We start from the raw sequence: 20848 nt of genomic DNA, 5'->3' as shown, positions 1-20848 counted from the left end.
ACAGAGAATCTCTGAGAGCAGCAGTCACTTTGACATGAACACAGCTTCCTGCCTTGTCTGTCCCTTCTCTTTGTTTCTGCCAATAAAGTTGTTGAACCTTGAACACTAACACTAAACCTTGTTCCTGTTAAACATACAGTGTACAAATATAAAAGATCTATACAGTGTCAATTAAATGACAATGTCTGCTTCTTACACTTGTCAGAAAGACTTCCTCAGTCTACAGATAATAATAACATGTATACATGTTTATCTCTCGTGATGAAATTGAAATGACACCATAGAAAGTACTTATTACCTCTTTGCTCCATATGTACTACAGATAAAACTTATGTGTAAGTGTAAATTCTATTCCACAAAAAAACTTCCAACCAAAGCCTTGATCGTGTTTTAATTGGATTGATTTGACATGTAAGTTGTCATTCTGTGTTTTATTCACATACAATATAAAACAAGTTGATCTCGAAGCTCATTGGAGAATTGTGACGTTAAAAAAACAGCTTTGATTTGATGGAAAGAGAAAAACACACGTTCGTTTAAGTCTAAACACTAAAAACTAAACTGACACATGAAGGAAGAAAACTATCAAAAATAGAGTTCTTTAATATTCATCGTCGTGAGTAATAATTATTAGCTACAGGGCAGAACTGATAAGATGTACATACAAGGTATTTTCAAGCGAGGTCCATTTCACGTGTGCGTTTCCACTCAGGCCTTTAATCCACCCACTGTCATAAGTATGAGGTCTAGATCCCATCAGTGTAGATCAGCAATACATAAATACATGTAGAAAAATACAAGTTTACATGTGGCAGTAAACTGGGCAAATACTTTTACTATGAAGTCTTCTGTCATTCTACATATCTGTGTGTGTGTGTGTGTGTGTGAGAGAGAGAGAGAGATTCTGGTAAACTTGAGTCTTCTAATTAAACTTTGCATTAAAAGCATCAAAGCGTTGTTAGTAAATAATTGAGGCCGCTCGTCTCTTTGTCAAATCTTTTCTTTGAACTAATAATAAAACATTTAACACAGAATCTGTCTTTTAAACCGTCAACAAGGATCCACGAGGAAACAAGTCTCACACCGAACAGTCTTGGAACCTTGGAGCTGATTCATGATTCAGAGCAGAGGCTGTAGATAAAGATGGACGACATGGCAGCTCCCTAACGTGAAGCCAAATCCTCTCAATTGCCCCCTGGTGGCTGGCTGCGGTATAGGTCCTCCTCCACATTAGCAGACGGGACATGGACCAAACTAAAAAAGTTAGAATAGACGTTAGATAAATGTTTGTCAAAGATGTTTCTGTGATTTCAGGTCGTTCTTGTCTCACTGAAGTGTTTCTGATCCGTTTGGTTTGAATCCGTTTATTTGATGATATAAAAAGAGGCGGAGACGTCATGATTGACAGCTGAGACTGACTGATAGGTGTACGGGTTAGACCTGGATACCACGGCTCCATCCCCTAATCAGACTCAGACTCTTCATGACGTCAGCATCGTGAGGTGGTAGTGTTCCTACGTGAGATGTTTCAGCTTTATTTCTGGATGGAGGGAGAAAGTGGAGACGCTTCACCAAACTTTATTTACAGTCTATGAATCAGACGCCTGATGACGTCAGGTTTCAGCTGCTCTGTGTTCCAAACCATAATGACGACATGAGTTCAGAGACAAAGAACCTTTCTACACTGCTCTTTCCATGTTTTCTGTGGTGTCGGATATTCAGGTGAGGTAAATACTACTCTCTTGTTTTCATGACACTCAGTCTTTAATGATTTTTTACCCATTGGAATGATTTGCTCAAAAACAAAGCGTTCTTGTCCTCTTGAGTTCACAGGAGCTGTTGTCCAGAGTCTTTGTCCTGCAGCCGACTAGAGAGGAACCTCAGGAGGGTTGTTCCTCCTCACCCGAGCTTTCCTGCTCTCCTGTTTCAGCTTCAGAGTGCGGAGCTTCTGCTGCCGGCGCTTCTCTCGGTACCACAGCTGCTCACAGTACTCGTCCACGCTCAGACTCTTGGTCCCCACCATGTGCAGGTCCTTGTAGCTCCGGTGCTGCGGCGGCCACGAGTTCCCAAGTCCCGGCAGAGACGAGGGCGGGTGAGAGGCCCCGGACTGGCCCAGGAACACAGGTAGGGCTCCCCCCACCGGGCCAGTCTTCCCGTGGTTGGGGCCGTGGCTCTGCTGGTGTCGGGCAGCTGGGTGGAGGCTGTGGTTGGGGATGATGTGAACGCGGTATCGGGCCAGGACCTGGCTGTAGGAGTGCTCATGGCTGCTGCAGGTGTAGACGCCTGCGTCAGCCAGCTCCAGGCGTTGAACCAGCAAACCACGCTTCATGTGGAGAGAGCGGTCGTCATCGCTGTGAGGAAGCTGAGAGAGAGAGAGAGAGAAGCAGCAGGTTTCATGGTGACAAAATGTGTTTGTGTGTATAAACTGAATCTCATCATGTCTTCTCCTCTGATACGTCTCCAGCAGATGTTGACTGATTCAGACTCACTCTGTCCTCAGTTTGCTGCGAGCTGCCCGTGTGCCGCTGCACCGTCCACCTGAGCTCGGCCGGAGGTGACCAAGGAACACACTCCAGGAAGGTGGAGTTTCCCTCCACGCCGTACACCGACTTCTCTTCCACAGCGTCAGAGTCTGACGAGGAGAAAGAAGAGAAACACAGATCAGGGGAAATATTCACCAGGTGATTGGTGTGAATCGAAAAAAGGAGGAACACACATTCTAAACAGGAAGAGAAACTAAAGAAACATTTCTGAGATGTCAACCACTTCATCATTTCTTTAACTTCAATAATCTTTACTGCCACTGTGTTGAAGCGGAGAAAACTGCAGTTACACAGAACGGCCCCTAGAGTGCGCCCCATGTCTACCTGCAGCAGAGAATATTCAAGAAGGTATTTTAAATCTGTAGAAACTTTATTGGTTTGTTATCGTGCAACAGTTGAAACTTTGGTTTTGGAGAAATAATCAAACATTAGGAAAATGTTCTTGCTGAATTAATTATTGTACAAAATGAACTGTTTAAATATTCAGTGTGTTCCTGTTGCATTCAGTAGTAAATAGAATTTACTATCTGTGATACTATTTTTGAAGGTAGTTAAAAAAGGTCAAATATTTGTATATTTATATACATATTTTATACTTTCTATATACTATATATTTAGTACAGTAATTATGTTGATCAAACTGTGACTTTAGAACAAAGCTGAACATTAAACTTCAAAATCAGACATGAAAAAGCATCAAGGCTGAAATGATAAAACGTCAATATTTTAGCAGGTCCTTCTTTCCCTCTGTGCATCGTATTGTAGGAGATCAGTTTGGATCTTGATGCAATAAATCAGCACTAACACATTTATATATTTGAAGGGACCATGAGGCTTTGGCGAAGGTGCGAGCTCTAATGAGAGACATTGTAATTTACCTTCAAGTACATTTCCAGTATAAACACAGGACAAACTGAAGACCCTGCTCAGACTGAACACAGGAGGAGCTGGAGCTTCTGGATGGATCCAGACGTGAGAATCAAACACAGCTGTGGATTTATGCCGATCTCTTATGTGGACGAACAGCGAAGACCACCGTGGTTCTGCGTTCCATCGCTGCGTCACTTTAAACACATGATCGATGGAGGAAATCCTCCTCTCAGATCCTCTGATATAAAGAGACTTCATATCAAACTCACCGTCCTCTGTGACTGGGCACTGACTCCAGGGGTCTCCATACTTCACATCCTGTCTCCGTGCCCGCCTAACACCAAACCAGGGGAAAGTGTGATGTACATGTGGTAACTGTTATGAATGTGTGGTGTCCTCATTACCCCTCTGTCCCTCTCTACCTCTTGCTGGTGGGGAAGAACCTGGAGCAGGTCTGTCCATCCCAGGAGCAGTAGGGGTCTCTGGCCAGACAACACTTAGCACAGTCCGTCCCGTACAGCTCGCACCTCTGGAGCCCCAGCTGGGCCACGCTGAGCTCGCCGGACACGTACAGCTGTTGCTGTGGTCGAGACGGACGACACAGAGAGAGATTGATTTTATTGAGAGTTCATTATACTGTTGTAACAACAACACAAGTCTCAACTAAACAACACAACTTTGAACACAACATTTACTGGACTAATTAGAGCCTGAGCAGTGACGGCTGCAAGGATCCTATTGGGTTTCTTATTCTTTCCCCATCCCCCAATGTCAGATTGGTGTCGTCCTAAGCACGCGCGACTTTTGCTGAAACTTGTACGAGAAATGTTCGCATCAGATGGTTTCCGTGCATGTAAACAAAAGTCAGAGGACGCACCCTCTTGGTCGACAGCTTCATGCTCAGGATGGGAGTCGGACTCTGTGGAATAAAAAGAAAAATGGATGAATGTTTCTGTTGCTTCACACAAAAACACACGTTTATACCAACGTGCATCTACAGCTGTTTACGATGAGCCGAACGAATCCACGTAGATTTATTAACACACACATTTCTATGCATTTGATACCAGATTGTGTCACATTTCATTTTAGAAATTCAAGTTGATCACACTGAACATGAAAACTCCTCTTCTCCCTCGTCTTCTTCACAGCCTGGTGTTCAATGTTTGTGTGTCTCAGTTTTCTAACGACCTCAGGAGCCTTAAAGACGCCGTTTGAAATAGTTCTTCACTGAGCTTCGTTCATTCAGTCGCAACAAACCACACAGTCTGAAGACAAAGCTGGAAAATAAAAGGAGGAGTGGAGGCTCATGTGACCGACACAGAAACGGTGACTGATCTTTACCTGAACTGATATTTCAGCCGTGCAGAGGTTGAGGTGAACGTTAAATGCTGCGGCCTCGCTCTGAGGTCAGAAATCTAATGAGTCTCTCTCTCCATCAGGTGGATAAATTACCCCCGAGCTCCATTTTTCTGGACCACTGACTCATTTCATGGCCTCACAGAGGAGAGTCAGTGACCCTCGACCGCTCTGAATGAGCCGAGGGGTGGATGAAGGAAACTCAAAGCCCACAGACCGACCGACTACAGCCTCCGACCTGAAACCCAGTCAGGATCCAAACAACCTGTCAGTTGCTCCTGCAGCTGTACGGTCACCTCCGGCTCTTTACACCCAGAAATGACTCAGTTCCTGTCTCAGTTGTTGGTAAACAACGAACGCCTGGTTTCCTGTTTGTTTGTTCTCGTCCTTCCTTCCCTTCACCTGCACAGTGTTTTGATTCTCTTTCCCTTTTCTTTCATCCTCTCCTTGTTCTTCCTCCTCATCTTCTTCATCTGTTTAAAAACAGAAACACACAAAAATGTGCTTTTCCTATTTTTGTCATCTCTCTGCTCGTCTTCCTGGTCAGTTTATAAACACAGAGGATCTTGGGAAATATGCGTCCTGATATCTGCTTGTTTCTCTTTTGGGGAGTTTGTCCAGATGAACACGTTCCACTGAAAAACTACACGCACACACAGAACATCACAGGGTGCAGAGCTGGAAGATGAGCAGTGAGAGACATTACAACAAACTTGGGTTTTAGGCATTAAAGTCCTGCGTGTATGTGTGTGCGTGTGTGTGTGTGTGTGTGTCAGGATTCCCAGAGAACGAAGAAGAGCAGTGAAATGATTTCCACAAATCAAATCAAAGTGAAAAATGATACGGACGAACATGTTTCATCCTAAGAAGTAGTTATGTTAAAAGATAAAACCATGAAAACGTCGTCAGCCTTCTGATTTTCTTTCTCACAGTTTAGTGGCAGCAGCGTAATGGAACCAGCTCAAATCACCGTACTTTATATGCTTCCAACCTCTTGCTCCAGTATTTCTTGGGTCGGGGGCTGGAGAGACTGTGAGAAACTTCACATAGTGGGTAAAAAAACACGAAGCTTCCTGTGAAAGCTCGAGTTCTTTTGGTTCCTGGATCAGAAGCAGTATTGAAACTCTACGTCACCTGGAAGACGGTCAGCTCCTCCAGAATGAGCTCCTCTGTGTCCCAGTTGTGTTTGATGACCGACACCGCCTTCACCACCTTCCCATCATCTGCACGGCAACAGGAGAGCGTTCGAGTCAACGCACATTTCATCCACATTCACAATAAATCCAAAATAACTAAATATACAATAAAGAGAGAAAACTCATGGTGCACACATCACACATCCTACAGTGGTAACCGTAGTAACCAACAACACACAACTGCTACACAAACCAGCTGCTACAGTCAAAGCAGCCAATGTGTTTACACATGTTCACTGAGAACATGAGGAAATCACATGAATCTGCTCATGGAGGAAAATATCATGGGATGATTGTATGTAGACATCTGCATGTAAACATACTGCACACACACACACACACACACACACGCACACACACGTTACAATGATCCCAGGGAGCCTCGTAAACCTCAGAGGTCGTGCTGTGGGAAATCTCCTTTGCACATGTATGTTTACAGTGAGTGTGTGTGTCAAACGAACCTATACCCTACACCAGGGGTCACCAACACGGTGCCCGTGGGCACCAGGTCGCCCCCAAGGACCACATGAGTCGCCCGCAGGCCTGTTCTGAAAATAACACAACTCACCAGTGAGCTGCGTCTTAGATTTGATATGCGTTTCTAATTCATTGAATGATTTATTTAGGTCTCTACTGAAGACTGCTGAGCTCACATGGGTTAAACATTTCATTCTTCAGCTCATCAATAATTTAACAACTGAGTTTTCACAGTGTGAAGCTCCGGGCTGCACGACGTCCATTAAAGTGTTAACGTTTGAATTAAGGCCAGTTATGACTCTGTGGTTGATTTTTAGGAGCTGCAGTTAGTGGAGGTCAAGGGTCATCGCAGTGGGAACTTCACATAGAAACATGGATCTGGTCCTCGGCCAAAAAAACAAAAGAGACACACATCTCCTCTCCCCTCTTTCAGTTTTTATCACTTCAGCTGCTTTCAGACCTGCACTGAACTCCGGACATTATCCGGACATTATCCGGAGGAGCTGTGTGAGAGAACGTAACATTTCCCTGAGTTTTCAGCTGCCGAGTGCAAACTCTGGATGATCTCGGAATGAGCGAGTGTTGATGAGGTTTTTAACACGTGATGGATGCACAACAAAAGAGAATATAGAAAGATCTCGACAAGTTTCAAGAGGTTTTGGGGATTTCGGGCCAACGGCGACAAACACTAACTGATTATTTATTCACATGCTAACTCTCAAATGAAAGAGTATTTGTATTACGTCCCTGGAACAAGCAGCAACATTCATCAGGATGAACATTTGTTTAAAACTGAATTAATGACCCACGACCTCAGAGTGACCTTCAGACCACTCAAAGCTATACTGCAGTTTGAGAATAAACCACATTGACGTTAGCACGCTGTTACACAAGGGGATAAATAAAAAGAGGCACATTTACCCTTTCAAACAAAGAACTAATGAAATGATGATCTGTCAGACAGGAAGACGAGTGGATTCATGTTTGAACACTTGAACGAGCAGGAGGAGAGTTTATCAGAATGTGCAGCTGATGAGGGGATGAGAGACGTTAGAGAGGAATCCACTTAGAGGAGCACCCCCCCCCCCCCCCCCCCCCCCCCCCCTTCGGCCTGTCAGCAGCAGTTAAATAACCTGCACCATTCATCACGCACACACACACGCACACACACACACAACCTAAGTGTTTTAATGAAATTAAGCTTATTATTATTTCACACTTTCTCTGCCTCACAGTACGTCCTCAGAAATCAACAATTACAATCGCACCTAATTTACTTCTGAAGTTCTATACAGTCTTTGCTCTGTAGTACACTTATCACACATAGTACACACAGTACACAGCAAGTAAATGAAAATTTACGCTCACGATGCATCTACAACAAGAACACGTCCGTCCTCGCTCTCACTCCATCTCCCAAACTCTAGCTCTGCTCCTCACCTGTCCCCAGGTGTAAGACGTCGTAAGGTCCGTCCTCGGCATCCACCCTGTCCACCACCACTCTCTTTAACATGTAGGGCGCGTTGACCCGGGTCATGATGGGTCTGCCGCCCAGAGGCGGGACCGGCTCCCACATCAGCTGGTGCTGCCGCATAAAGCTCACCACCTCGTCGGGGAAGTCCTTGGTGGATTTGTGGAGAGCGTCGTAGGTCTCACTGGGACACTGGAGGACAAGAGACATGGTGAGCAAAGAGGGGAGAGGCCGTGTGTGTGGAATTAGGGTCAGGGCGCGCACGCACACATGCACGCACGGTGGATCCGGAGATGTGGCCCCTAGTGGAGGTATGAGCTCTATCCACAGACATTCTGGTTGTACAATGTGACTTAAATATGTGAGTAGGACAAAACAAAAGAAGAGTTGATTCTTGAGATGTCTGTGAACTCACAGTTCCAGGTCTGGGATATGGGATGCGGCCCTTGTACTCCACCCAGCGATAGTCAGGACCTTCTTTATGGGCAAACGGTCCATTGAACGCCGCGCGGATCGACGCCATGGAGAAGACACACACGGCCGAACCGCGGAATATAGAACTGTGGACGAAAAGAAAAAGTGTTGGTGGAGGTTGTGAACGACAAAGAGTTTGAAGAGAGAGGAGGATGACGGAGAAAAGGAGGAAGTGATTCAGTGAGTCAGTGAATGTTTTGTATTGAACAGGGAAGAAAGGGATGAAAGAGTGGAGAGAGAGAACAGGACAGGAAGAGGAGAAAAGAAGTGGGAGAGCTTTCATACGTCAGGGTTAAAATAACAAAACCAGCTGGGCCTCTTCACCTTTCACCCCAACGCAGACGCACACACACACACACACACGTCTGATCTGCACCGCTGGGCGTGCACGAGCCGACCTGGCCGTGGGCGTGCACGTTAATGAGGAGAAAGATTCCCTTCCATTGTTGGAGTTTTCAGAAAGTTTCACAAAAGTTAAAATGTTTCCTCAGAAGTAAAAAATCTTTGGTCCATGGTTGTGTCTGAAATCACTCATTCACTCACTCACTCACTCATTCATTCATTCACTCAGTCACTCACTCACTCACTCACTCACTCACTCACTCACTCACTCACTCACTTTGTTGTGTTGTTGTCCCACGATTGAAACTTCAGTCTGTTCCTAATAAACTGAGCTCATGAATCAACAGAAAGATTTAGTGTCTATAGAACCTCAAGTGTTTCGCTGCGTTTGTCCAGTCACTCATTCACTCACTCATTCACTCACTCACTCACTCACTCACTCACTCACTCAGTCACATTGATTCACACGATTCTCTCGCCCTCCTCTCGTCTGTCGACCATTTGTCTCTCAATCCGCTAAACACAATGCATGATGGTCAGCATGTATATTTCTTGGGTTCGTGACCATCGGTTGTGCACCAGCTGACACGCTGAGTGAGTTTTCATCAAACGTGTCTGTGTTTCCTGGAGCTGCTGCTCGACGTGTTCTCACCTGGACGTGCTGAAGACGCCATAGATGGTGGGATTTTGAGGGTCTTTGGTTTCCAGAACAAAAATGTCCTCTGGAAATAAAACACAACACAAAGTCAGAGCATCGATCTTCAACATAGTGAACGAGACAGTTTGTGAGAGAGTTCACAGCTTCTTTCGAAAAGCTGAGGTGATAAAATACATGGGAGGAAAGACGAGGGAAGGAAAGGAGGGGACGGACTCACACTGCGTCCTCTTGTGTTTAGAGAGGAGAAGATAGAGGAGGAGAAAGAGGACAACAGGAGGGACGATGGTTTGTTCCAGAGGTGAAACAAGAGGTGGAGGGCAGAGAAGGAAGGAACAGGAGGGACGGAGCGTTACCCAGCTCATCGAAGTGCGTGTCGACGCCGGACGGTCTGGGAACAGAACAGACGAGTCTGGCTTTCAGGAAGGTCGTCCAGCGGTTGATCAGACTCCGCTTCCCTCCGACATCGTTCTGGATCGAGATGAAGAGGAAAACATTCTCTTCATTAACATTCACCAAACGAGCGAAGAAACTCAAAAAGACGACGACTCAGTGGATTGTAAAGTTCTCTGCAGCAGCTGCTGTTTCACATCAGCTGAAGCTGTGAGAGGCTGCTTTAAAGAAAGACACTGAAACATCAGGTGTATTTTATTAAACACGTATTTAAACTCACCTCGGAGATTTCCTCAACAAGAACGACAAGAATGAACCTCGTCAGCTGCCGTAGTTACAAGCGTTCAACGTTTAAACAAATAAAGCTGTTATCGGACGAGGTGCTTCAGGAGCCTCAGTGTTTTGCTTTTGAACTTTGCAGAACTTTTATATTCACAAAAAAAAACCTTGATTACAAACGAGAGAAAACCTCACGTGTCCTTTAACCATTCTTCTGTGCGATGTTAGAACAGAACACATTGTTGTGTTGTACATTTTCTTTCTGCCTCTTTGTCTCTACCTTGCAGACTCGAGCCACACGACTGTAAACCCGCTTGTCCCACTGTCCGGCCTCCACCGCCTTCTCCTTGAAGAAGAAGTAGACCTTGTCGTCGTCGGGACTGTGGGTGTCCGGGATGGAGAAGGAGCCAATGAACTCCGGCTCTGGGGGTGACAGGACGTAGACGGGGGACGAAGGAAGAAGAGGAGCGTTAGGGAGGAGGAAAATAGAAAATAACTGGAAGACGGAAATGAGAATCTGTTTTCAGATGGAGGAGAGAAGCAGCCTAAGACAAACGCTCAGACTGGTGCGTCTCACCGTTCAGCCAGTTCTGGTCGTAGGCTTCGGTGCGGATGTAGTGTTGACTGCTGCCCCGGACCGTCGTGCGGAAGATCGCAGCGTTTGCTCCCATGAAGTCGACCGAGGTCCCAGCGTACAGTTCACCATCTTCAGGACGAACAACGCCACACGACGTATTGTGAGAAGAGCACGTTCATATTAAACTGAACAACAAACTTCTCCCTTGTGTTTCCCAGTGACTCTGCTCATTTGCTTCAGCGACGGATGCACAAATCTGTTTCAGTTTCATTTCCTGCACACTCTATTGAAAATCAAGGAATATTTTCTCTCCTTCGTAGCAACGAATCGAATATTTGGCAACTTAAGCACAAAATTCCAACGCACGAGAAATTTGAAGTTTCAAATGTTTTTTGTGCGTGGGCGTGCCCAGCGGACTCGATAGCGCCCCCTAAAGTGGCGATTCACACAAATCGTACTTTAACAAAGAGATCGACTTCAAATGTCACAGCAACGTAAACACCTTGATGATGAAACGTTGTTCTCTTCGTGAGTTTTTGTGAGAGGGCGTGTCTGGAAACAGGAAGTTGTTTTAACTTCAGCACCAAACGTCACATGTTTGATAAGAGTCCCGGCCTCAACACATCTACAAGTCAGTATTCAGCATTTGGCCGCTTGTATGAATAAAAGGAATATGAATCCCATCAGGACGGAGGGACACCTCAGATCCTCCAGCCTGCTGCCTCTGTGCCCTGACCCCGGATCAGCAGAGAGAACTGGATGGATGGATCCTTCTAAGAGTCTTCTGTTACGACAAATGCACTGTGAAAGGTCAAAGTCGTTTTTTCTGCCGCTGTCGACACGAGAACAAGAATCCGATTTTAAAAACTGAGTTTGAAGCTGATTTGATGGAGTTTCTTTCTTTGCAGTTTGTTAAAGTGGTTGATTGTGTTTTGTCCCGATAATGTCGACCGGGGGTGGGGGGTGGGGGGGGGGGGGGAGTGCTGACGTCAGCACGTGAAACTCTCGGAGCGGACCACACACGCCTCAGCCAGGAATGAGACAGCGGCGGGATTGTACGCTGCAGAACATTAGTGTCACCGGGAATTCAGCTGTTAGAGAACGACAGAGAGTGATTTAAGATGTGTGTGTGTGTGTCTCTGTGTGTGTGTGTGTGTGTGTGTGTGTGTGTGTGTGTGTGTCTATGTGTGTGTGTGTGTGCGTGCTGCTGGTCAGACCCACCAGTCAGGCTGGCTGTGAACGGCTCTCTGGGACTGAAGGGACATTTCCCTCGTCCTGACTCGACCGTGTTAGACAACTTGAACAACGGACCCTGAGAGAGAGAGAGAGAGAGAGAGAGAGAGAGAGAGAGAGAGAGAGAGAGAGAGAGGGAGAGACCACACACAGAACCACATGAGGTCAAAGTGGAAACTAACTCTGTGTCCTCACTTATTTTAATTGACGTCTCATTTCAGGCACAGATTCGTTTAAATTCACTGATGTAAGAATAGAGCTGAACTGGAAATATGAAATCATTAAATTATACTGAGTTTATTTCAACCTGTGAAGCTATAGTGCCAAAGGGCTAAAGTATAAACTACACAACCAGACAAAACACAGAACGGAAATAAAGATGGACGACCCGACAGGATGTGATAAACCTCCTCCGTGTTAGCAGATGGGACGTTAAATAAACGTTTGTCGAAGATGTTTCTGTCGTTTCGATGTTTGTTCAAGTGTTTCTCATCAGGTTGGTTTGAATCAGTTGTTTGATTATATAAAAACAGGCGGAGACGTTGTGATTGACAGCTGAGACTGACTCCTGATTGGTCGAGCCTGTGTCTCAGGTGGCCCTCGATGCCACGCCTCCACTCCACCATCACTGCTGCACAGACTCTGACTCCAAATGACGTCAAAGGTGTTTCTGTGGAACGCAGCCGTGTCACACCTAAATTCTTCTAATCCTGTCTCAACCAGACTCTGCAGCTTTGTTTCCAAAGGGCTGTATGAAGCATGACTTCATTTCTTCTACCTCTGCGCTGTGTCCTAAGTGCAGGTATGTGCACTGTGGGTGGAAGGCACCGGTGCCACAGGCGTAGACATGAGTCTTGTTGAAAGGCTGCAGCAGCCGAACAAAGTTGGCACAGTCCGTCTGAAAATACGACAGAAAATATCACGTGAGACTGTAGATATGTGCTTTAATGCAGAGTTCAGTCACAATATGAGACAGAAATATTTAAATAAATATAAATAATCTACCTCCAGACTTTTTCCCGCCAGCCTGCAGTGCTCCACATGTTCTGCGGCAGCCGGCCAGTGAACCTGAGGGAAACAACACGTGCAGCTTCAGCTACAAGATTTATTTCCTCAGGTGCTGAGAAGCTATACGATCGTGTTTCAACATCTCACCGAACGCGTGGGCAGATCCAGGCTGTCGGGCCTCAGCAGGTAGATGTGGTCTTTGCCTCCGACCAGCAGCCAACCCCGATCCTCGTCCAGCAGCATCGTCTCGTACCCGCCGCTGACGCCACCGGTCCAGAAGACGGCCGAGCTGTTCCTCAACTCTGACAGAGAAGAGCAAACAGACGAGGGGGTTTCACTTTCTTCATTTACTGCTGATTTTATTATTACTACAAAGTTTTTACTTGTAGTGAAGTGTAAACACACACACACACACACACACACACTGGGTGAGTGAGTCTGTGTCTCTCAGGGGAGTCGGAGTTAAAGCAGCCGGAAAACGACCCGAACAACACAAATTAACCCTGAAACTGCAGCAGTTCATTCTGTAAGTGTCAAACAGGCCTGGAGCCGAGAGAGGAGGGTTGATGACTGAGATTTATTTCAAACATGCACGATATACGACGACAACAACAACAACAACAACAACAATAATAATAACAATAATCCTCTGGCCGTCTGTCTTTCTTTGGTTGAATCTTTTTTCTTTTTTTTAAGTTAAAACAATGAATTCATTAATGAATTAGTCAAAACTTCTCTTGCTCCAATTTCTTGAGTTGCTTTGCTGAAGTGAAACAAAACATTAACATCAGAGTCTTTGTCTTACACGTTAACAAAGTCAATATATTAGGACACAAGCAGAGTTGGAATTGAACTTCTCTTGAGCTTCAGGACAAAATGCTCCACACACTGATCAATGGTCACCAGTTTAATGAGTCTCATCATTCTCAGCTGAAGTCACAGCTTTGATTAATTATTATTATTATTATTATTATTATTATTACTAATGCAGTGGTAGTTTGGTCCAATTCGCTCTGTGGGATGTTTACTGACCTCAGACATTGACTCTTTCTGTTAGTTTCCATAACGTAAAATGTTCTAACAACTTCTACCCCTGTGATAAATTACCGCAGCAGCTGTGAATCAATCCAACGCAGCTAATCGACCCTGAGACTCAGTTTGAAACGGGCCCTGTAAATCAGCTGCGACGACCTCCTGAGCTGCGAATAATCACCTGATGAACGAGGGAAATGAACCACGAAGCCGCTCCAGACTGTCGTCAGGACGCTGAGCGGAGGACACGGACCTCACACTGTGGCCGAGGCCTCGTTGGATGAAGGGACGACAGGTCGTGCCTTTGAATGCATCACGCCACATTTACTGCACTTCACCACCGTTTAAAAAGAAATCAGTCACCGGACAGACCCAGAGTCAGACAGAGTTTCCTGCTCACAGGCCGAGGACGACACAGACGTGAAGAGACGCGACCACACAACGGAAACTTACTAATCACACTTAAGGAGTTTCACACACTCACGTTGGAAAAATAACAAATGATGACGTGATGGATGAAAGTGATTCTGCAGCTTCACAATGAAAAGCTCATTTGTAAAAAGGAGAAACCTCCTGAGCTTCTTCAGATAAATCTCATTTTATTATATTATATAAGTTTCAAGAATGATCTTTTAAACTTTTCTTTATAGACAGAGAATGGCAGAGACCACAACAATATACATGTATGATATATATATATATATATAAATACACTGTATATATATATAGAGAGAGAGAGGACAGGTTTGCTGCAGCTCATTGAACAACTGCCTGACACACAAAGGATCATGGGACACTGATGGCTGTAATGCAGCTTCTGAACCTAAGTGTTGAAACATTACAAAGAATATTGTCTATTTAGAAAAGCTAAAGTCCCAGGATACATTTTTTCAGATAAGAGTGACGTTCAGCTCGGATGTGTCTGCAGGGTCTGAGCGTCTGAGAGCTGGAGACGATAAAAGCTGGAAGCGTTTGATTTTATCACCCGCGGCTCTTGGCTCTGCCTCAACGACTCCTTTACATCCCATCAATCACGAGAGCCAGCGACGGGAGACGGAGCAGGTGCTGAAAGCAGGAGATATCTCAAAGTGCTCTGCCTGAGGAGGAACGCGCTGGAAAATATGGCGATGACGACGACGAGGGGAAACCAAAACGCTTTGCATCACATGTTCAGATCCGTCTTTTTTTAATTTGGCCCTGGAGTTTTCTCTAAGTTCTCCTGATAACTCCAACAGCCTCCCACATATTCCAGATGAATGTTCCTCCTGAACAAACTTTAAAAAACACTCGGGCTGTGAGGAGTGAGGAATTCAGAGATAACGACAGGATGCATTACAGACTACGTTCTCTGAGTTTTCTGCCTCGTCATGATGATCCTGTCAATCAAGGTCAAAGCTGACGGTGATTAACTCTGATTGGTCAATTGTAGAAGGTCGTGACCTCGACACGTCTTGATTCACATGTGTGTGTGTGTGTGTGTGTGTGTGTGTGTGTGGTGTCCAGGAACTACTCATGTTGTGGGGACCTAGATCTGTTTACATTACGTTTTGTTTCTGGGGACATAACGTGAATCCTTCAAGTTCAAGGTGAAGACATGTTTTAAGGTTAAAGTTAAAGTACGGGCTGTTCAGGTTTTAGTTCAATGAATGTGAGTCAATGTAACGTCTTATATAAGTTCTAGTTTCTTTGTATCTTCGTCAGCCTGACTTCAGTAAATCTTTACTTTATGATCACGGACTGATTCTTATCGTCTTTCCATTTGTTTCTAATCTCTATTCGTTTGAATGAAGCAGGAAGAATCACAGCTGTCAAACCCTCAAAACCCCGAGTCTCATCATCACCGTCGTGAAACCAAGTATGTGTGTGTGTGTGTGTGAGAGAGAGAGAGAGAGAGCACGCTTCAGATAATTGCAAACATTTGTTAAAGATTTCAGGCCGAGCGTCGGCAGTGAGAGAACTCTGGGTAACTGCCCAACACCTGTACAGCACACGTGTGTGTGTGTGTGATTGATTGTTCCCTGTGATTAACCCTGATCTCCTGCAATCAGGGAGGTGATTAAACCTGGATCTGCTTCATTAAAATGTTTTGCGTGCGTGTGAGTGTGTGTGTGTGTGTGTGTGTGTGTGTTTGTGTGTGTTTTCACAGGAGGAACTCAAACTCACTTGTTCTCATTTTTACGGGAAAAGAAAGGACGAGAAAAAGCAGCTGTCAGTTGTTCAGTTGTGTTCAGGTGAGTCGACACAGTTGATTGGACGAGATGTTGACGTTCATTTTTTTTTCTTAAAGCTTTTCTGTTTCTGTAATTTAAGCTTCATCAGGAGAACATTTTATTCATCATCCCTCCGATTTGAAAACATATTGTTCAAAGACTTTATACTTTGATTTGTCAGTTGATGACGACACAGCTAATTTTCAAGTATATATTATATTATTTATATACATTGCACTGAATCAGAACCACAGTGGGACATCATGTCTTGAACCGTCCCTGTTCATTACTTTTTGTCTCTTTTTTTGTTGTCCCCAGTTTATCTCTTACAAGTACTTGGTCCACTCCTCCTAACTGGGCCACGAGTTAACCACAGCAGCGCCACATATTCACCATTTACATAATTCAGGTCCACATCCAGGTTAGAACACATGTTTGCTTTGGGATGTTTGAGCCACATTAGGCTGATCCACTTTGTTCAGGCCAGATGTGCAGCATCATTACCTGAAGTGGCACGTTAGAACACAAAGTGCATTTAGTTAAAAAGTTCCACAAACTAAAGAGGAAACACATGGAACAAACTATTTGTTCTTTCTGTGACAACGTTCCCTTCGAGTCTGCGGCGTCAGTTAGCACATGCTAACACTTACAGAGGCGCAGAGGGGAAACGTAGCATCTGACAGCTCGTGTGTTGGAATCGAGTGATAGAAACCAAACCCTGTTGGGAGGTGGTGAGCTCGCACGGGAAGGTTGCACATAACTCCCAGTGGATAAGAATGATTCCTATATAGTTTTTCTTATCTGGCTCACACATGTGCAAGTTGACGCTAAAAGCAATCGTCTCACATTATCCCACCCCAGGAGGAATCACGGTGAAACACGTTCGGGTTAAACAGAATCTTTATATCGTAAAAAGCACATTCAGAGAAGAAAAGTGGTTTTCGTGGTCGTCCTCTGTGACTTCACACATTCAGACCGTCAGAGGAAACCAGGACGACGTTCAAGGTCATTTAAACCAGGTTGTTTTCATTCGTGTCTCCAGCTTTTATTCATGTGGGGAGGAAACTCCTCCAACTGTTGGTTCTCTGTGAGCTGAGGTTCTGGTCTCTGGTGAAAAGTCAGATCATTTCCTCTTCTCACAGGTTCGTCTGAATTTTGTCTGCGGTTGTTTGCCTCCATCAACCAGTGGCAGTCCCTCCAAGTACCCAGGATGTATTCACAGTAATATATATATATATATATATATATATATATATATATATATATATATATATATATATATATATATATATACATATAGTACTCATCATACTCATGATAACTGCTCTTTCCTAATATGTGATTTATTTGTACCCTGTGATTTACTTTGTAATCATTAATGTATTTTAATGATTTCAGGTTATTTGACACAGTCGTTATTTTAGAGAATATTTATTTTGTGTGTCAGGATATGTTTGATGTTCCTCGGCTGTAATAAAGTTAAAGTTGAACAGGACACGCGTCGTACAGAACTCAGTCTGTGTTCCGTCAGTGAGCGTCCCCTTAAGGCCGCCGGCTCCGAGCTGTTCCCCTGTTGATACGAGCGGCGTATAGAGTGACACATAATTCCTGCTGCGCTCTGAAACTCGACTCCTCTGTTTGTTGTTCTGGAGACTTCAGGTAGCAGCGTCTCCCGTCTTCTCTTCTTCTTCTCTCACTTTATTTGACAGAGCTGCCGCGACACATCCGGCCGAAAACCACATCTACGTCCACATCAACATTTACCCGCCTCAAACCACCTGTGATCAAAGAGGAGTTTCACTGTGGACTTTTTTTTTTTTTAAACAATCGAGCCACACTGACGATAGAGGATATATACATATATTATATAGAATCTCATTTTCCCTCCAAAAGCAACATTTTGACTTTAATTATCAGAGTTTCTACCTGATTTGTGTCTCAGTGTGTAATTCAGTGTTTAACTCTTGAAACAGATTGTAAGTAAATCAGGTATTTGTTCAGTGTGAGGGTCCAGCTGCTGCTCACACACGTTCTCATGTTGCCGTTGTAAATAAAGTTTGACTGATTGAGGCGATGGTTCACTTTGCTGCTCGGCTCGAGTTTCACCCTCAGTCTAAACACTTCCTGGTCTGGATGCTGGTGATGGTGTTGGTTTTTCATAACGGATCCAGTGGCTGGCAGCTGGAACGGAGGCGGGGACGCCGAGCGTGAACGTAACAGAATCGGGCCGTGCACTGGAATCCAGCTTGATGCTAAAGGCTAAACGTGTAAAGTGTAGACGGTGGCACAGACGGAGCAGATGGTCCATGTACCGTTTCTGCAGCCGATTTTAAAATGAAGCCAATGATTTGTTTTCTAGTTAAGAGAGAGAGAGAGAGAGAGAGAGAGAGAGAGAGAGAGAGAGAGAGAGGGAGATGGATGAGGAGAGGGATTAACGTGACGGACAGGGAAAGATGACTTCTCTTAAAATGTCAGAGTCTGCCTCCATTTCTCCTTCCACTGTCTCCAGCTCAGACAGCAACAACCTTACACACACTATACACACACACACACTATACACACACACACACTATACACACACTACACACACACACACACACACACACACACAGTTGTAACCGTGTTTATACTGAATCTTGGCCTCGCTTCAGTTTGTCTGCTCCATCATGAGAATCTGAGAGCTCTGGACTTTTGTCGGTTTTAACTTTTTAGTCGTGATCTTCAGTAATCTCTAAACGTCTCGGACCCTCCACGTCACCTCTTCTGATTCCAGCTCGTCACGTCGGGGCCTCTCCTCGCGGTTTGAGCCCCTAAATCAAAGTTAAAGGGTTTTTCTTTGAACTGTGACACAGAGACCTGCAGGCATCTCATATATCAGAGTTCAGGATCTGGAGGAGGCTTAAAAAAAATCTTAACTGCTGCAGACGGATCGCTAAAATAACTCAACAGGCTATTATCCCGCCGCTCAGTTCACTTCACATTTATTTATCCTTTATTGAAGCTGCCAGCTCGACTCATGAGCTGAAGTTTGTTATTCTAAAGTGATAAACTGTGTAAATACTTTCCTTTATTTGAATGCACTTTGTTTTATACAGAACTGAACCAGAACTACTTTCCTGTGGTTGTTTGCTTCCACCTTCAGTTAAAATACATTATATTTCACACCACACAAACTGTGACCTTTGACCTTTAACTCCTCTTTTATGATCCTACGTCCTCAGTCATTGATCCAGGATTCTCAACACGAGCTGTTTCCAGACCTGCACCGAACTCTGGATGATCTCCTGAGATCCTCCACAGAGACTGAAGAACCGTTTTCACACGTGAGCTCCAGGCAGACTGAGACGGGAAGTGATCATGTGATGGCGTTTACATCACCTGACGCCGTCGTCAGCTCCCTGTCTTCACGTCTTCGTCTGTGTCTTCTACGTGTGTGTCAGCACTTTGTCACCTGAGACTTCTGTTTTCTTTTTGCAAAGTTTTCAGTGAAAGTCTCTGAACATGAAGCTGCTGCAGAAACACATAACGACAGGTTTCCTTCATGTGGGTGTGGATGACGTGGCCCTGAGTGTAAAACACAGATCTAAAGAGCAGCTTATCTTTTAGAGATGAACACACGTACATTCTAATAAAACAATGGCTCTGGGTCCAGAATAAAAACCTCTCCCTAAAACTAGAACCACAAATCACCTCCAGCAGCAACAGCTGGTTACGACCAACAAGCTGCGACTCCTCACAAACTCCTAAATCCTGCAGGAGGACGTCAAGTTTATTCTTCCTCTTCTTTTCTTTGTTTGAAGCCGGGACGTCCCGCTCAATCAACTCTGTCGTCCATCTTTACTTACTTAAAGGTTCAGTGTGAAGGATTTAGTGCCATCAGGTGGTGAAGTAGCAAATTACAAGCAAGTGAAAACTACTACTACTGCTGTCGAACGTGGCCGAGCAACATAGTGGACGACAAAGAAGAAGAAAAACGTTGAAATGATTAGCGGGTCGGTCATATTGGCTGCACATGCCTGTAATCAGAGGAAACATCGGGCGCCTGTCGGGTTCGGGTCGGATCCGTTAGTTTTCTCTCGTTCAGGTTCTTAGAACAGAAAATGTTATCTTCTAATGTCGATATTTAGAGTTTTATCAGGTAATGAAGACTCGACAATTCCATTGAGTTTCAGGTGACAGCTCAGTCCTGATGAAGATTATGTTACGCGGGATGAATGGTCCACACCGGACCTTTGTCCTGCAAGTGACCCGTTGATTTCATGATTTGTGTTCACGTTGTTACGTGATACAACGTGTGAAGTGATGGATGATGGAGCTCGTCCACTAAAGGAATCGCGGAGCCACGTCTGCACCGAAGAAATCAGGCTGATATCGATCTGCTCTGAAAACCTCTGGACTCTTCCTGTTTCATCTCCGTGCTGAAGTTCAGATCTGGCTCACGTCAGAGATGCAAGTGAAAGTGAGGTCGGAGGCTAAAATCCAGCTTCGGCTCCGTGCAGCTGTCCTCCGCACATCAATTCTCAGATGTTCACACATGCAGCCAACTCTTTCAAAATAAAAGATGCTTCATAGAGGAATACTTGTCGTTTTTTAAATTCAGGTTCTGCTTCTGCCAAAAAAAAACGCAGCAACTGATTCTGTGCGAAAGCTGACGACAGAAGGTTTCTGATATTTTCTGATGTGCGTCAAAGTTTGTATATAAATAAACACATAATGAATTTGGACTCAT

At 44.8% G+C, this 20848-nt stretch overlaps 1 protein-coding gene across 2 annotated transcripts in view; it reads right to left on the bottom strand.

Annotated features, from left to right (window-relative positions):
• Positions 1 to 573: 573 nt before the first annotated feature.
• LOC109647697 (semaphorin-3D) overlaps positions 574 to 20848 on the bottom strand; it is a 46064-nt gene continuing 25789 nt past the window's right edge. Inside the window, exons 3-18 of one of the 2 annotated variants that reach the window (XM_069515596.1) lie at positions 13025 to 13179; positions 12875 to 12937; positions 12648 to 12767; positions 11858 to 11948; positions 10637 to 10765; positions 10340 to 10482; positions 9744 to 9858; positions 9385 to 9454; positions 8332 to 8476; positions 7886 to 8108; positions 5907 to 5995; positions 4291 to 4332; positions 3836 to 3993; positions 3422 to 3747; positions 2490 to 2632; positions 574 to 2362 (exon numbers count right to left, since the gene is read on the bottom strand). In XM_069515596.1, the coding sequence (XP_069371697.1) occupies positions 1868 to 2362; positions 2490 to 2632; positions 3422 to 3747; positions 3836 to 3993; positions 4291 to 4332; positions 5907 to 5995; positions 7886 to 8108; positions 8332 to 8476; positions 9385 to 9454; positions 9744 to 9858; positions 10340 to 10482; positions 10637 to 10765; positions 11858 to 11948; positions 12648 to 12767; positions 12875 to 12937; positions 13025 to 13179 (2507 nt within the window). In that variant the 3' untranslated portion in view covers positions 574 to 1867. The remainder of the gene's footprint in view (positions 2363 to 2489; positions 2633 to 3421; positions 3748 to 3835; positions 3994 to 4290; positions 4333 to 5906; positions 5996 to 7885; positions 8109 to 8331; positions 8477 to 9384; positions 9455 to 9743; positions 9859 to 10339; positions 10483 to 10636; positions 10766 to 11857; positions 11949 to 12647; positions 12768 to 12874; positions 12938 to 13024; positions 13180 to 20848) is intronic. The other variant, XM_069515601.1, reaches the window with a different exon arrangement.

Source organism: Paralichthys olivaceus, chromosome 2 (genome assembly GCF_024713975.1).
Source record: "Paralichthys olivaceus isolate ysfri-2021 chromosome 2, ASM2471397v2, whole genome shotgun sequence".
Lineage (NCBI taxonomy): Eukaryota > Metazoa > Chordata > Actinopteri > Pleuronectiformes > Paralichthyidae > Paralichthys > Paralichthys olivaceus.
The sequence above is the reverse complement of the archived record's forward strand: the minus strand, read 5'-3'. Positions and strand labels throughout refer to the sequence as shown.